General features: G+C 44.6%; 3 protein-coding genes across 3 annotated transcripts; all 3 read left to right on the forward strand. All coding sequences in view use genetic code 11, as the record gives it.

The window, feature by feature from the left end:
- Positions 1 to 17: 17 nt before the first annotated feature.
- On the forward strand, positions 18 to 3,657 carry EGR_05064 (hypothetical protein; the record flags this gene model as incomplete). Its single annotated transcript, XM_024494313.1, has 7 exons — positions 18 to 74; positions 114 to 242; positions 385 to 547; positions 590 to 719; positions 1,626 to 1,675; positions 2,829 to 2,921; positions 3,563 to 3,657. 7 exons carry the CDS (start codon positions 18 to 20, stop codon positions 3,655 to 3,657), a joined length of 717 nt encoding a protein of 238 aa, XP_024351262.1.
- A 635-nt stretch (positions 3,658 to 4,292) lies between these two features.
- EGR_05065 (Homeodomain-interacting protein kinase) lies at positions 4,293 to 11,568 on the forward strand (the record flags this gene model as incomplete). The annotated part of the gene is made up of 9 exons (XM_024494314.1): positions 4,293 to 5,534; positions 6,481 to 6,881; positions 7,053 to 7,833; positions 7,907 to 8,401; positions 8,597 to 9,179; positions 9,205 to 9,276; positions 9,872 to 10,070; positions 10,622 to 10,686; positions 10,934 to 11,568. 9 exons carry the CDS (start codon positions 4,293 to 4,295, stop codon positions 11,566 to 11,568), a joined length of 4,473 nt encoding a protein of 1,490 aa, XP_024351263.1.
- A 2,170-nt stretch (positions 11,569 to 13,738) lies between these two features.
- On the forward strand, positions 13,739 to 17,180 carry EGR_05066 (Putative methyltransferase; the record flags this gene model as incomplete). The annotated part of the gene is made up of 7 exons (XM_024494315.1): positions 13,739 to 14,021; positions 14,053 to 14,235; positions 14,274 to 14,565; positions 14,606 to 14,765; positions 14,814 to 14,951; positions 15,553 to 16,086; positions 16,977 to 17,180. The coding sequence occupies 7 exons, from the start codon at positions 13,739 to 13,741 to the stop codon at positions 17,178 to 17,180; spliced, it is 1,794 nt and encodes a 597-aa protein (XP_024351264.1).
- Positions 17,181 to 17,411: the final 231 nt, after the last annotated feature.

Consider the following 17,411-nt stretch of genomic DNA (forward strand, 5'->3'; position numbering starts at 1 on the left):
GCAGGTAAAGCTTCCTAATGACTGCTACTTTCATATCAGATCGAAGTATCGAGAGAATAAAGCCAACTTCGCAGGTTTGGTGGAATTGGTTATTGTTTGTTTTTTAAAAGCAGGAATCTGAATACTCACAGCGGCATGTAACTATGCCCAAAAAGAAAGACAGAGACCCTGGAATAATTGCAACAATCTTACCATTTTATGCCTTCGGGATATTTATTTATCTAGTATACACTATCGTTAAGGTTAGTCTAGGATTTTTAGTAAGTCTGTATAATTACAACAGTAAAATGAGCTTTTGCTTCTCAGAGCATAGTTTAAGGAGTGGCTTTACTAGATATTTATATTTAATTTGCTATGGTTTAAAGATGGTTGCTTTTTACTTAGTTGCTGAACAATCGAAGAAAAGTAAAGTCAAAGGAGAAGGAAAAGCACTTGAACGATTATTATCGTAATTTTTGCTACGTTTCTGAAAAAGGAAAATTCAAAATGGACAGCGACTCCTCTGATGATGAACATGGGAATGGACTACGTAAATTTAGAACTCCATGTAAGCTCAACACTTCTAACAAATTATTTTGCAATTTTTTAGGTGACATAGGATGGTCATCTGCTCCAGAAAGTTCCAATGCAACCTCCAATGTCTGTCGCTCAGTCGCAGATCTGCCCAAGGACTTGGAATACTTACTCAAAAAGGCCGATGAAGATAATCTAGGCAAGCTGTAAAACGTCCTTAAGTATTTTTAACTATTTCGTGGCGTTGTATTACTGTACCGTATTGTCAGAGTCTTCATGTCTCAACATCTCTTTACTTTAAGCTGAAGGCAATGAATATGATTTGGTTAGCTTCCCCTGAACTATGCGTCTACTTTTACTAAAGTCAGCCCACATTTATCCTCTAGTTAAATTATTTCTTTAAATGCAAAATGTTTGCAAAAATCTGGACTTCATGCATGATTAACATGGGTTATCTTCTTGCCCTTACAGTCCCTGCAATTAATTTTCTATTGTAACAAGAATAATGAGTCAAATTTTTGACGGTTTTTTTAATGCACTAATACCAAGTATAAACGTGCATGTAATTCTATAGATGTTCCAAGTACTAAAATATTTGAGCATAGAAAGTGGAGCTGTCTGTCCGTTCTAGATGACGTGGAGATAACGCGGCTGCGAACTCTTCTCGAGCAGATGGAGATCGAGATGACTCGTCTGCTGGAGGCTGTGAATAGTTCGGCCACTCTCCTCACGCAGCCCCGTAGTGAGAGGGGCAAAAGTGAGGTGATGGATGCGCAGTGCATCGATGCTCACAGCGATGACAGCGAGGCACTCTTCTCAGCTGAAGAAAATTAAGGAGGGTGAGTTTCTAAGGTTGAGTAGGCTATCACTGTTATTAAGAAAAGTTTTTAAATCAAGTACTTGAGGACAGGCGGTAGTTTTCAGTCGGGGGATGTCGTTCTACTTTTTATCTGTAAGTAAATACATTATAAGCTCCCTATTAGGATGTAACACCGAGGTTTTGGTCTTGGATTCAGCAGTTGACCTTAGTGATGTCCCCAAGATAACATACCATCGGCCGAAACTATAAAATACTTCAAATCGTCATTCTCTTAATCTTATTTGGCCTCCAGATTGGGGAATTTTCAAACCAGTTTATATTTTCAGCCTGAAACTTTAAAAAGTAGGTGATGGAATGAAATTCTGGGTATACAAAACTTTGCGTTAACTATTCTGAAAAACTGAATTTCGATGCCATAAAACACAGATATTCGCCTAAGACTCAGATATTACGGCTTTGTGATATGGTTAGGCAATTTTAAAAGTAGATTAAATACGAATTATTATATTTTGTGACGCAAGTAAATCGCATTACACATGCAGCACACCTTCCAGAGTGAGTTCATTCCCTGATACTTGATGTTGAGCTAAGAATGCGTCACAACCGCTTGGGTATATTCCTTTGGCTAACGGGTACTCTAATGAGCAGATCAAGTTACTGATTCCTTACTGTGATTCAAGCTGTTTTTCCCTTTAGGAGTGAATCTGGAGGCATTCCAACGGCCTTAACTGCGCTGTGTTGCCGACACACTATGAAGAACGTTCATAAATTAATGCAAAACCCGAATTTTCCCCGAGTTTTAGTTGGGAAATATGTGCAAATACAGCCTTGTCCTAAAATTAAGTTTACTTTTTATAAATATATACTTAGAGAAACTCAGCCTAACCTTTTCGAGTTGTAAGCGGTGGAGGTTCGCGTCTGGCTTTCCTGTCACCGAAGGTTTTCAACCGCTTCTTATTTATGAAGAGCTATGACTGATAAGGGTTGCGTTCAGTGATTCCCAAGTAAGAAACAGCTTTTGCTATTAGGATCAAATCGTGGCGGTTAATCATAGTGGTCTCGAAAGGGCTGGTGGCTAGTTTACAGTTAGAACCATAGTCTACACCCGAACCCAGAGTTAGAGGACGATAGATAAGCAGCACTTTCTGCCCTCACAGGCCGTTTAGCGTTTTATCAGGTGTATTGTTTTCACGAGAAAAGGGATAGTTTTTGTGAGTGCGAACTGGTGATTGCACGGCGGTCGAAAGCATTTGTAAATTTGTAGCAGGTTGTACCAGCGTAAAGGAGGCTTTACAGTTAACTTCCCTAATGGGTGACAGGCTTCAAACTTTGTCAGAGGGCCATGTCACCAAGGTGACAGTGAGCTAGGTTACCTGAAAACCACTGTGTTGAATACTGCATTGACTACAAATCTCCAAACTTTAACTCAGTTTAGGATTAAGCTGTAGTTTAAATAAGTGTGCAGTATTTAATAATTAAATACTCATCTACTAAGGTAATTGTGTAGGACATACGAAGACTTCTTTAGGTTTATTACTGCGACCAACTATGCATTTTAGGCTCGTAGAATTTAAAGCTTACTTTGAATGTAAGTAAGTCAAGTCGTAGCTAGATTGAGTATTTGTAGGGAAGTGGTGGCATGTTTTTAATAATGTAGATAAGCATAGCCATATCAAAGGTAAAAAATTTAAGTAGCGGTAGATAAATGTTAATAAGAGGTTTGCGCACAATTACAAAAGGCACACCTAACCTATTTAAAGGTTTATCAAGAGTTGAACCGGAGGCTTTTTGTTTAAGTCAACCGTGTCCCTTTTAGCTGCTCTCACCTGGGGCTTCAGTAGGTTTGATGCGTAGGTATGTGGGCGTTCCCTGGGCGGTATCGAACGTTTTTTGGCGTGTTATGCTTAAATTTACTTTATTATGGAATGTAAGTTCATGAAGTTAGGTTTCACTTTAGTCTCATAAGCCTCCTAAAGGGAGTACTGCGTGGGAACTTGTTTGGATTTTTTGTAGTTAAACCTTATGTTACCTGATGTATAAAATAATTTCTCTGTTTGCTTACTCCGCACTAGCTCTTTGAGGAAGGCTTGGGCTTGAATGAGGTTCCAAAGGCCAATTTGATACAAGTATGGGGTCTTAGTAGTATTCTCCTAGCCATATTTTTGCAACACTCCACGTAGTTTAATATCTACCATTTTTGCTTTTTTTTTCTGTGTTACTCATTTAAAGTACAACCATGCTCACTACTAAATATGGGTTTACTTGTAAAACACAAGCTTCTTGCGATGCTCAATCGTTTTCGAATTAATTTTATCAAAAAGTGACTGATCGCATGACGTCATCGCAGTGCTATTAAACAGTACGTGGAGTTTAGACGGTTTTAGGTTGCAGCTTCCACTTAAAAGGAATTCGATTCCAGTCATCGAAGAATAGTTATCGTGATTTCAATAGTGGGGTTATGCTGTTAATTTAAATAATTACTGTAGCATAGGATTGCCTTTTATATCACTGAACTTCGAGTGCCTTTACTAACATATAACATTGTTACTTTATGTCGTATACATTTGGCGAATATTTGGTGTTAGATGTGTACTGTTTTACATGTCTTTAATTCATGTTTCGTGTGTCCACCCCATTTGATATAGTCTTATTTCATGAAAAGATTTCCTAGTTAGTTTGTGTTTGCAGTTTGGAGCATGAAAGTAACTGTGATTATTTTAGGTTTGATTGTGAATAGTTCGGTTAAGCCATGAGGTCTACTTGTGTTCCATAAGAGTGATGTTGCATAGCTTTCAGATAAAAAAGGAGTAGTTTATCTTCATTTTAATGTATTTTTTAGAACTCAGGGTGAGCACTTCCAATGCTCCCAACTTCATCAAATCCATTCCTCTTGACTCAAGGATTGTATCAAAATGTTTTTGATTCTCCGACTTCAAATCTGCTCAGAGATACGGATTTTATGTCACCTGAGAGCCTAAATGGGCACATTTATAAGGCGAATAAGTTGAAGATGACGAAGCACGTTGGTGCTTCGAAGAATTTCGGTGCTGGTGACCTTCCTCACGAATTTCGATCAGGCATTAATTTGCTGCCAAGTCAACGGAGCGTTCATCAAGGCCAATACAGTAAGAAAAGGAGAACTGATGGGACGTCTCCATACTACTGCAAAAACCCACTTCTCACTATGCCTTCTCACGTTGCCATTATGCAACCTGTGCTACAGCCAAACTCCTTTTTCAACCAAAACATTTTTAATCACCTGAACAGCGGCAACCAATCAAATTCCTTTGTTCAACCGCAAACATTTAACACCCTTGCGCGGAACAACGGCTTTCAACAGTTGTCTACCACCTATGACAGCTTCCAGCTGAACTCCTCCACTGGCTCTCCTGGTTATCCGGGACTGTTAAATCCAGTTCCGATAACGAAAACTCTTTCCATAAACAACACTACGAACAAAGTGTCAACTACCTCAACTTTGAAGTCGAATTCTCGCACTAGTGGTAATGATGGAGATTACAACATTGTCGTCGGTGAAGTTCTTCGTTCTTCTTCTGAAAATTACGAAGTTCTTTCGTTTTTGGGTCGTGGTACTTTTGGCCAAGTTGTCAAGTGTCAGTGCCGAAGCTCCAACAGAATTGTAGCCATCAAAATTCTGAAGAATCATCCCTCTTATCTTCGCCAGGGCAATGTTGAAGTTCAAATTCTCCAGACACTGAGCCAACACGATACGGAAATGCATAACATTGTTAGGGCCATTGAATGTTTCCAGCACAGAAACCACATGTGTCTGGTTTTCGAGCTGCTTGAACAGAATTTATACGAGTTTCTAAAGTCGAACAACTTCCGGCCTTTGGATCTCCGCGAGATTCGTCCTATCGCTCAGCAGGTGCTGACTGCTCTTTCGAAACTGAGGAACTTAGGCTTGATTCATGCCGACCTCAAGCCTGAGAATATCATGCTCGTCTGTCCCACAGATGGCATAATGCGGTATCGTGTGAAGGTGATTGATTTCGGCTCTGCCTGTCACAGCTCTAAGGCTGTTCAGAACACATACCTCCAATCCCGTTACTACAGGGCACCTGAGATACTTCTCGGACTCCCCTTCAACGAAGCGATTGATATGTGGTCTTTGGGGTGTGTCATCGCTGAGCTATTTTTAGGCTGGCCTCTCTACCCTGGTTCTTCCGAATACGATCAAGTAAGTACAAATGCCAACTTGAGGCGCGAATGATGTGTTCGTTTGAGGCATGAGTGGTCTTTGCTAATCGGGCAGCAAACTTTACAGAAAATCGGGCGGTAGTTTGCTAGTGTTACTCGATCGGTTTTATTTGCATGCTGTTTAAGCGGACTGCGCAGACAGTAATGCCTGTAGCAAGTTAGTCATATATGTGTGTACATAAGTTTATAGCGCTTTAGTCGCAAGTTCGACATCGGATAACCTTGGATGTATTTCATTGCTCGCCGCTGCAGCTGAACTTGCGCGTGCGATTTTTAATCTCATAAACGCGGGGTCTGGTCACCTTCTACCACTGCTGTGTGTTTGTGTGCGCGCAAGGGGGTGTGTATTTCGCTGGTGTACTGTGCTGTGCGCACTAGCGAACTATGCGTATGAAGATGCATCGGTATAGGCACACATGCATACATACACACACACACACGCACACCTAAAACGCGTGAAACTTAACGCATATTATTCCTAGAATCAAATCTATTCAAATCTATTCCATACTGGGAGACTAATTCACCGAAACGCCTTAGGCACGTGCAGGCGAGTGGGCGGTTCTATTTCATTTGTGAAATACGCTTACGAATGGATGAGGATGTGCGAATTCTTAAAGTTTTCCTCCTCACATGTATCCTTCACGGGGCAAAGTTTGTACCAGTTCGAAAAGAATTGCTCATGGACCCGCGGAATGCATAAATGATACCACCATGTAATCGCTCTTGCAAGCAGGGTAGCATAAAATATAGAGGCAGGGGCTGGCTCTGTTACTTAATGTGGGCTCCTTTTCAAAATACTACTTCGCTTTAAGAAGATTCATGTTAATTGCTCGTCGTTTCCACCTACGCAAGCGCAAAAATTTAATGGTCTAAGACTAGAATGGCTAGACATCATTATCACTACTGTTATTTACAATTCCAAGATTCGCTACATAGTGGAGACGCAGGGCTTGCCGCCGCGCGATCTCCTTAAGATGGCGGGAAAGGCGGGCCGTTTCTTCGTGCGTGACGCCTTCACTTTTGAATGGCGTCTCAAAACACAGGAGGAGTACGCTCTGGAGACCGGTCAACGCGCCAAGGAGACGCGTAAGTACATTTTCAGCTCTCTGGATCAGATCCGTGAGGTCACACTCAACACTGCCGGCTCTGGCACTGCTCTTGATGATATGGACGTCAAAATGGAGTCGGAGGATCGAATACATTTCACCGAGCTCCTCAGCCAAATGCTGCAGCTTCGACCTACCGATCGCATTCTGCCTGACAATGCCCTTCTTCACGGCTTTGTCACAATGTCTTATATGCGAGCCTACCCTTACCGGAAACGGTGAGTTGCATTTTTAAGGCCTTTCTCCGTGTGCGCATGTGTGCAAAGACTACATTGGTGGTTACATGGATGAAGTGTTCTTGTTGACATACTCAAATCGGCATCACGTGCTCTCTTAGGTCATTGGACCTGCCCTTGTTTTTGTACTAATCATCTTCTCCTAAAAAACAGGGTTCGGGAATCGATGGATTTGATGCGGGTCTGTTATAAACCCTACTGCAACCAACACAATCTTGAATTGGTCAACGCCGTTCAACAGCAGCAGCAACAACAACGGCAGGAACAAGCTATGCTAGACGAAGCAATTTCCACTCGGGCTGTAACTGCTTTCGCCGCGCAGCAGCATTTTCTGTCTTTCGGCAGCTTTCTTCAACCTCCTACGACCTCCGCTGAGCCTGGTTGCCATGACCAGCGACCTTCAGCATCTACCTACTACTTTACACCACAACAGTCAGTCCCATCTCCTATCTACTATCACCAACATCACCAACAAAAACACCAGCAGCACATTCTTCGTCCTCAACCGCCCCCACCACCTCCACCTCCCGATTGTCAGGCCCCCTCACTTTACGACCAGTTGATTGCGGCGGCGTCTCCTTACGCCGCTGCCGCTGCTCATGTTATGGCTCCTCAGCCCCCACCACCCCCTCCCGGACAGGTTCAAAGCCACCAAAACGCAGCTGCAGCTGCAGCCGCCGCCTTCATGATGCAGTCCGCCATTATGGCGGCCAATGGCGCCTCCCCTACAAAACCACTGCCTCAATCTAGACCCACTGCTGGCGGCGGTGGCGGGGATCACGCCATGACTGCTACTGCTTTGGCTGCAGCCTTTGCGGCTACAGGCTACACCAACAAAGCAGTCGGCGTCAGGGACTCGCAATGCATTCTACCCTTTAGTCACCAGGCCACTCAACAGTTGCCCAGTGTTGACTCCTCTGCAGGAGTTAATCAAGTTTGTTCCATCAATACCCCTACAACAATCATTGTTATTGTAAGCCTCATCTCCCTTTGCTTCTTCCCACTAGAACATTGACTATCTGATGAATTGCGTGTCCGGAGTGCTACCCGAGACCACGGGATGCGTGTCGACTGCACACACACTGCAGCGGCGTCAACTGCGTCGGTCTGAGAATGATATGCCTCTCTTCTTGTCATCCTCCTCAGCTAATACCTCTACCGCCTCCCAACCCCTTTGCTACAGTACCCCTCACCAGTACCTGTCACATTTGCCGGCGGCTCCTCCCATCTCTCTTATCTCCCCTCAGCAGCCACAAGCTCAAATGCAGGTGCAGGCACAACAGCAGCAACAACACCCCGATGTTGCGAACAGTTCTGCAGCCGCAGTGGCTACCGTTTCCTCGCTGGCTGCTTTGCGCCATCTCATAATAAATGGCAACACCCAGGCTGATCTCACCGCCACCAACCAACTCATTTGGGAGAGTATTATGCACGAACACCAGCAGAAGTCTGGCTTCTTCACCGGGACTGACTTTAATATTCCACCGGCTGACCTCTATTCGGTGCGTGTGGTCACCCTCTTCATTAAAGATGCATTAGTCGTGGTGGTAGCAGCAGGCAGCTTGATGAAACCCCAAGCTCACGCTTAAAACTTAAAAAGTTTAAAGGCCATTTTCATCCCAAAAATCACTTAATAGCTTACGCCATTAATGAATTGGATGTGTGTGTTGAAGTCGTCGCTTCTTTTGGCTCTTCAGCAATTGGTTCAGCTGGGAAAGCAGAAGCAGGCGTACTACTATGGCCAGAAATGTCAATTTCTGCATTGTGGCGACCAGCATCATCATCAGAAGCAAGTTCCACCACAATCTTTGCCAGTACAAGCGCCTCCACCTCCACCACCAATCGCACCGTCAACGCTTACATCGCCATTACCATCACAGCAACAACAGCAGTCTACAGATCCGCAGTTCTTTCTACAGGGGCTAACACCATCCCAGCCTCTGCTTCACTCCACGTCGACACCCTTTCCACTCCTACACCAGACCCCAGCAAGAACTCATGATGCAGTCCAGTCAGCCGTGAACCTCGTGCATCACATCTTCCCTCAGAGCTGCCAACGTTCTGCCTCCTCATCTTCCTCTCCTCGTGCTGGTAATGGCGGTGGTAACGACGATGAGGACGAAAGGGATGAAGTGGTAAACATCGCCTCGAGTTTCACCGAATGCCATTCCAATATAACTGAAGGCGACGGTCCCATAGCCAGCGCTCTTCGCTCTCCAGCCTCCCCAAATACCGAGGTCGTCCTTGAAATGCCCGTTCTTGCACAATCCTCACCTTCCCGTAGGTTCTCTCGTCCTTTTCTCAGACTCGGTTTCTTCGTCGCTATCCCTTGCTATTGCGCTCCGTCCTATCGCACTGTTTATCAGCGATGGGAGCGGTATTGTTCATTTGTGTCTGTACTTTTGGAGGCGAGCCATCGAATGAACTGAGGAGGGCTTGGCGACGCCGGCAGATTTTTATGCACTTCTGTAGCATTGCCCTGGTGCGCGCACTCAGCACCAACGGTGCAATAAAAAGGGTCCTTTTTATTCTCCGTCGCTCTTCCTATCTGCGTCTTTGACAGCAAATTGCGCAACTTAGTAGCACTGCAATGCACCACTGATATTGATAAATTGAGTGGACTATTTCGGATACCTGCATATCCCTCAGTTTTGATCCAAATTAAGTTACTCCCATCAATTTAGTGTGATTATCCGAGTCAGTGTAATTACTGCATGACTATGCGAACGATTAGGCTTTTGAAGCGACTAGGCTAACAGCTTTCGTGATGGCGGCAGAAAATTGTGTTATTACCAGCCCCAAAAATCAGCGGCAAGATGACTAGTAGTAGGCATACCAGGGAAGCCATCAGCTTTCTGCCGCTGTACTCCGTACTTCTATGTGTGCACACGCGTGCCATGTGTCTTACTAACTGTGAACAGCTAACTTGATTGATTGTATTATTTCTCACTCCCCAACTCCTCTCTCTCTAGTCGTCTGCACCTCCTCGAACTCGGGGGAACGGTCAGGGCCCCCAGAGGTGATGGGGGCCATGAACGCAGACGTCAGCCTCGTCTACTCTGACATTACTAACGTGGGTGAATTGGACGAATCGACGGAGGAAGTCCACAAGACGGCTACTACCGATGCGAAAGAACAGGAGGCAGCAGCAGACAAAAATAGATCGTCTGAGTAGGTTTCTTTAAGACGTTTAACTATTAATCCCCCCCCCCCCCTATCTCCTACACTTTTTGTGAAGAAGGCGCCCCATACGGGACGTATGTGTACAGACATAAGGAAAGTGTTTATGATGATGTTGGACTGCTAGTGTATCAAAGGCCGCTTACCGTCACTGAGGTGGATGGGGAGGGGAGGTATTGTGTCCAAAATCTAGCCTGTGCTGTTCCGACTAATCTTCCCATGCACGAGGATGGCCGATGCTTGTGTGTGTGTAGTACGGGCTTGCCATCTCGTCTGCCGCCTTATATGTAGAGCGCGTGTCCAAGTTTACACTCAAAAATAATTGACGATCGTGGATTATTGAATGCTCTATTTCGTGTGTGCGTGTGTGTGCTTTCGGAACCGCCCTAATGACTGCGCACGCTTGTGCCATGACAACTTCTTGATCGAGTGCCTCGGCGAATGCCTAATGACTCCCAACTCTCGTTAACATCGTCAAACCCTTTGGAATTTCTCTTCCGATTTCACGGTGGATTTATTCTATTTATTTCTTTATTGCGCAGGCCCTTTCATAACACTGCAGCCTCCGACCAACCTACCTCATTAATCCACCGTCCTGATAAGAAGAGTAAGCTCAATTTTACCTTTTTTGCTTATTTTTTTTCTTTCAGAAGAGTAAATTTAGTGTTTTTTAAATCGTGTGCTTGCTTACAGGGTTATTTCCCATTGGTTAGTTAATGCCCTGCAACCTGTCCCTAGTTTTGCTGTCCCCATAGCCATGCGCTAATTTTGCTAGCTATAGATTATGTACTAACGTGATTGTTAGATTCGAAGTTATAAAAACGCACCTGCACTTAATTGTTTGCTGCTTTCAGTTCCTGTAGGTCGAGTGCAGCCAATGAAAAAGGCGGAGTGCAACGATGGTGCGTGTTTTGCTCAACCCCAGGCTCCGCTTCTCAGCCATTGTTATGCTCAGCCACAGCAACAGGCGCACTCCTCCCTTCCCGCCTGTTCAAACGCATCTGCCTGCTGTTCCACAGCCATCTTCACCCCCGAGGGTGCAGCCGCTGCTGCTGCTGCCGCCGCCCTCCTTTTTAATAGTAACTGTGCTCAGCCCCAACCGGCGCTGTTTCCAGTCGCTACTCATCACCTCCACAGTCAACACCATCTGCGGCAGCAGCAACAACAATTAGTCACTGCTGAAGCCTATCGCAATCTTATCCTCTTGCAGCAGCACATCAACCTCTCTGCTGCAGCCGCAGCTCAGTTCATCACTGCTGCTGCTTCCTCCTCTGCTGCTGCAGCCGCTGCTGCTGTCTCTTCCTCTCGGGTCTCCTCAGCGCTGTCTCTCGCCGATACAGTTTCAGGCGACATTAGTGTAGGTGGGAATCACTCTTTGGAACAACTAACTGCCCACTTTATGGCCGCGGCTGCAGCGGCGGCCAGTAGCGGAAGCGGCAACACCAGCAGCAACAGTGCCAGCAATACCAGTCGACCTCGCTACCTCTAGACCTTCCACGCGTCATTCTCTCTTTGTTCTCTCTGTACGTGTGTAAAAATTGATTTATCGATGGTATTCCTTCCATCTCTTTCCGATCCTCCAATGTAAATAGATACATATGCGAACACTCACATGCTCCGTAGCCTAACATTCTGTGATTATTTGTTTCCTTTTTCCTCTCCTTTGTCTCTCTCTCTATGTGTGCATGTGCGTGCGCATGTGTGTTTAATTCCGGCCGTGTGCGGTATGATGTCTGTGGTTGCTCTCTGACACTCAGAATATAGTTAATCGATGGACGGCACAACCACCGACACTGCCACACCCACTCCTGCGTGTGCGTCTGTGACTGCTGGAGTGTTGTGCCTCCACACTCAAGTACGAGCATCCACTAAATCGAGCAACATTCCCATTTAAGGGCCTCTGCGTGTGTGCGTGTCATTCTCTACACATGCAAGCACCGTCTACACTTTGTCATATCCATCACACTTGGTTTGGCAGATGTACTACTCCCCCCCCCCCACTCCCGTGATACATGAATCGGCCTCCTCGGCTGCTTGTTTACGCTTCAAGCCCCAATTGTAATTCCTCCTATTCTTTCTCTTCCTCCTCCTCCTAATGCACCAGTAAACGGTTCATCCTTCATTTTTTTGGAGGGGTGCCACGATCTATTTTTCCAACTGCTTACATGTTCAATGTGATCGGGGCACTAGCTGCTGCCATCAGCCTCAAAACGGAGGGTTGGGCGAGGCTTAGTTGTGTCAGTGAATCGGCTCTACATATCACATGCAGTTTCTGAATGCACAGCTTCTTCGAATTTGATAGCATTGCATAACCCGAAGTCGGTGCTTAGGTGTGTGCGCGAATGAATGCGCTTGCGGGTGTTCCATGGAAATTTATCAGTTTCATGCGCAAGTGAGGTGCATTGGTACGATTTGTTTATCGGGTGGTTTTCATCTGAGAAGTGAGCGATTCTGTTTGGTACTGATGCCAACTTTTACACTTATGTCAGCTAGACGCGAGCAGTCACTTGTCTTGATAGATGCTTAAGTGTTGCGCTGGAGCGTTGGTCTGCCACCGGCTTCAGGTTCACATGCTGAGTGGAGCTATGGCAACCATTGCACCAAGTTGAGGTTTGTTTCAAAACCGACGAATTCAATCAAATGCGCCAGTCGCGGATGGTTGCCAAACTCTACTTTAGGCGGTTTGCAGTCACAGCCCAGCAGCACGTACGCTGGCGTAATTGAAGCTTCGCAAAACTGCAAGCAAATGCAGAATCGTAGATTCGGCAGCACGATAGATTCGGTCGGACGAGTGGGGTTCGCACGGTGCTGAGTCATCAAAGGTCAGGTCTGTTTGCAGGTAGGGGGTTGAATGACAGCTGTAAAAGTTGCTTCCACTAAACTCCTGTGCTGTAGATATTTCGTTGGTTTAGAAACGAACGTGAGATCTAGGATACCACGCATGAAAACCGGTGTTGGACCAGTATAACTGTTAACAGCTAGTGGTAAGGCATAACTGCAGATAATTAGGCTGTGTTCATAAAGCAGAAGACCGAATCTTTGACTACAGAATTATATTGCTTTGCTGTAAAGGATAGGGAGCGTTTGCTATTTAGGCATTTCATTGCATATGCCATATTGTTAAGGGAATGGAGGGCCTCATGAACTAACTAGAAATTTGCAGTATAAATACATGCAATGCGGAACTGGACTTGAGTATCAAAAAAAGCAAAGAACGCATTAAATCGGAGAGTTGGTCGTTTATACATTTGGTCCAAAGGCCTTTAAATAAAAGCCAACCAACTGGCAATTTAATGGAGAGTGATGTTACATTCATTCAAATACCCTTGGGCACACTGAAAAAGCCAAAACAAATAACATACACCACTTTATCGCCAATTGTTCCTATTAACAAGTTCAAATAGGATGCGACTAATAACAAGCGGTCTTACGGTAAGTCCAAGAATGCAATACAAGTTAGAATCGATCATAGAAACCGCTGTATAACGAGCGCACAGTACTTAATTAAATGTTTTACCAAAGCTGCGATTCTAAATATATCTTTAAATGGGGGGTTATAATTAAACGTATGGGATCAAATACCACTGCTTAAAGGCCCCCTCTTATAAGGAGCGAATTTTGATATTCGTGGGGATTGACGTCTTGGGTTTGCTCGTGAAATGGCGCTTAATCCTTACATGCATAATCGAAACCCATACAAAAACAAAAAGCCATCGTTCAAAAGCTTAGTTGAGAAATACCCTTTCTTTGCTGATGTGGTCGTGAAGGATGACAATGGCAAAATATGTCCCGAATTCAAACAACCCAAATTTCTTGCCGCACTTGCTCGTGCTTTACTTTTGGAGGATTTCGATTTAGACGTAGAGGTTCCGGTCGATCGCCTCATCCCAACGATTCCACTGCGTCTAAATTACATTTTGTGGATCGAAGATATCTTATCAGGTAACAATAATTGCCTAATAATATTTCCTAGTAATGCAGGCCAGGAATTCCCCGCCGGTTATATTGGACATTGGCGTTGGCTCGTGTTGTATATATCCTGTCATCGGAGCAAAAAAGAACGGGTGGAATTTTATCGGCTCTGAAACTGATATGAGAAATTACAATCACTCACTGGAGACCGTTCAGAAAAATGGATTGAGCGGCAAAATCAATCGTAACAACCCATTCCATAAGTAGACTTTTCTATTTTAGTTGTTCGCGTTAACGATGATGTATCGAGTCCATTAAAGCAAGTTTTCGAGGAATATTCCGCTACCTTGGGTATCGATGTGTCTCAAATTAAAGTGGATGTTGTCATGGCCAACCCACCATTCTTCGAAGACGTCGCAGACTCCATTGGTGCAGAGTCCACACGCTCACTTTCGCGAGTGCCACCCAAATCGGCATCATCGGCTGCGCGACAGGAAAGTCAAACTGTTGGTGGTGAGGTTGGCTTTGCGAAACGTCTGGCGGAGGACAGTCTGGTATACAAGGACAATGTCGGGTATGTCAACATCTTGCTAATAGCTCCCCTCATGCTCCAGTATCTTCACGTTGATGCTTGGTAAAAAGCGCAGCGTGCCGGCTGTTCGACTCATCATGAAGGAGATGAACATAACAAAGACCTCTGTTTACGAGATGTGCCAAGGGCGGGTGATGCGGTGGGGATTTGCATGGACCTTTATCTCAGACTTTGTTTTTCCGGTATGTTGTCTCTCGTTCCGGGAGAAAACCAACAAAGTCTCCATTTAGGTTTCTGATTTTAGACAAAAACGTAAATATAATCGGCAACCACTTGCATACATTCTCCCGCCCAGTGTATCCTGTCTGCCCAAGTACACGAGGAAGTGTCTTCTGGAATGGCTATCATCGGAATTAAAGAAGCTGAAGGTACGTATGTTTTGCACAAATTGATCAAGACATTCAATTCTGGACATGTGAGTGCTTCGGCCATGACAATCCATTTGATCTTATTCATGTTCACTGGAGTTTGTGCTGCTTTGAACCAGCTGAAAAACTGGATTGTCTTAGTTGCATATTCGTATCCACTGAACACCTAGTATTCCAATGTCGTCAATATGGGTTTGTTTTTCGGATTGTAAATTCATTGTTGATTCGTGCACTCCCATTATGGTCATGCTCGCTTCGATTCCGAATTGATTTGGTGTACTTAGATTTCTTCACATGTAATGGTGCGATCCACAAATTCCTGCTCTTAGACTTTTCTGTGCTGTCAAAAGTGAAAAGCTGCCAGCGAACTTCCCTATTTGTAAACGTTTTTTAACAAGTAAGTCCACTACTCCCGCTGGATGTCGCTAGATTTACGCCGTAGCATCCTTCCTTAGACCATTAAGATTAAAGGTCCCGTTTCGTTTTTTACGTTACTCGTTGTTTGATGTACTTGTTAAATTCCTGTATTAGTTGCTAGTTTTATTAGCACTTTTCTCTGCTGTCCTATAGTCTCGTATGATTCTGACTATGCACCCTCTAGATGCGTGTTTTGATGCAAAAGAACAAACGAATTCTGGGTGGTTATCACCTCTATGCAGAAGCTCGCGAGGACACGTGGACTCATGCACGTCGCAGGCGACGCGAGGCTATGATGTACCTGAGACAGCAACAGCAGCAGCAACAGGCAATGGATGAGGTGTCACAAAGTGGCGAGAGAAAGCGTAGTTTTCCGGAGGAGCTAGACAGCGCTGAAATTTTGAAGCGGCGACGGCTGAATGAGATTTGCGACGAGGGAACGGCCTGGATAGAGGAGCTATCGCACGATCTCTCAAACTCTGATTTCAACGAATCTGAGCTGATTCTCAAGGCCAATTTCTATGTGGAGTCCCAGATGAAAGGCTACGGTGGTGGTAGTGACGACGACGACGAATGCGCTGAAGGTGATGATAGTGGTGGTGATAATGTTGAGGAGACTATGGAGCCGATTAATGATGAAAAAGACGACAAGACCGTGGATCGACTCATCATAAGTGTAGAGTGGCTCGGTGGAACGGATCGGGAAATGGCCAATCGGGTACTGTGTTACCTCAAAAATAAGCTGAAATAGTACCTTTTTTTTGCAAATTTATGCATTATTTTTTATGTTCTGCTATTACACTGAGTCGCCAGTTGTGTGCCTTTTCACCAAATCTATAAGAGCGGTATTGTGTTGTGGATTACAGGAATCGTGCGTCTGGAGATGGCAGTTGAATGTTCGTTAGCGTTTGTATTAGGAGATTTACTTGATTCTCAATCATTATTGAGCGAAACGTGGAAGTGAAGCAAACTGGCGCCTTTTCCTACGTGAAGTTGTCCCGCGAATTTCTCCATTCCTTTTGCAGCTTACATACGTAGCGGCTACCCTTCAGTGAGTGCTGCGTGGTCTAACCGTAAGTGGGTTTGACCCTGTTTTCCTCTTTCTGATATTGATATTAATACCATTTACTCGTTTAGCGGTATCTGGAACTGTTCAGAGCGAGTCGTGACTGCTTATTAACAAAAAATATGAATTATTACTTAGTAAAGGTATCAAATTAGTGTTTATTTAGCTTGAGGAAGTCGGTCTGTAGATGCAGATCTAGGACCCGCAATTTGTAAAATCCTAAGCATGTAGCTTGATCTCACCAATCGAGAGCGCATTTCTTGCAGAATGTGAATGAGGGCAAATGGTCAAAGTTTGTCAAAAGCTTTCCCAAAGGTAAATTCAACTGCAATCAGATTGCTATAGCATTTTGAATAGTCAATAGAGGATTGTGACTCGACTTCAAAGGAAACCTTAAGTCTTTGGTAGTGAATCTGGACTGTTGCGATTTCGGCACTACTGCTCCTCCACAGGTCGTGGTGAGAGCTTGATAGGTCTACAGACAACTCATTCATTTTAAACGCTTGTTAGGTCATTCGTCTTTACTTGAGGTTTTTCCGAAGACCATTGCACGTAATCGCTTTGGCATAATTGATTCTAGTGCCAAGGGTGATGTTCCAGTCATCTATATGGATCATCTATGCCTCGGGGTAGCTGTCACAGGCGGAGAGGCGAAAGCTGGTGGCACAGGTGATGTGGGCAAGGGTTCGCAACACCGATACCAAAAATTAGTCCCGAGGAAGTATACATTGGGTTTTGGCGTGTAAGGCAAACAAATTAGCAGTGCATTAAAGGCAGACTTCACCTATTTAATGAGTCTCATCAAAAGTGAGCGAGTGGAAATAGAGGACCAGTTTCCGCGCGAGTCTATCCCAAAAGAGCAGCTTTTTCCATGTTTTAAAAAAGGATGGGTACCTTAAGATGTTTTTACCCATTGAATAAGCCCAATGGGTAGCATGAGTAATGAGTGTGGAATCGCTGCATGTTCATTTGAATAC

This window comes from Echinococcus granulosus (genome assembly GCF_000524195.1).
Source record: "Echinococcus granulosus chromosome Unknown EG_S00035, whole genome shotgun sequence".
Taxonomy (NCBI): Eukaryota; Metazoa; Platyhelminthes; class Cestoda; order Cyclophyllidea; family Taeniidae; genus Echinococcus; species Echinococcus granulosus.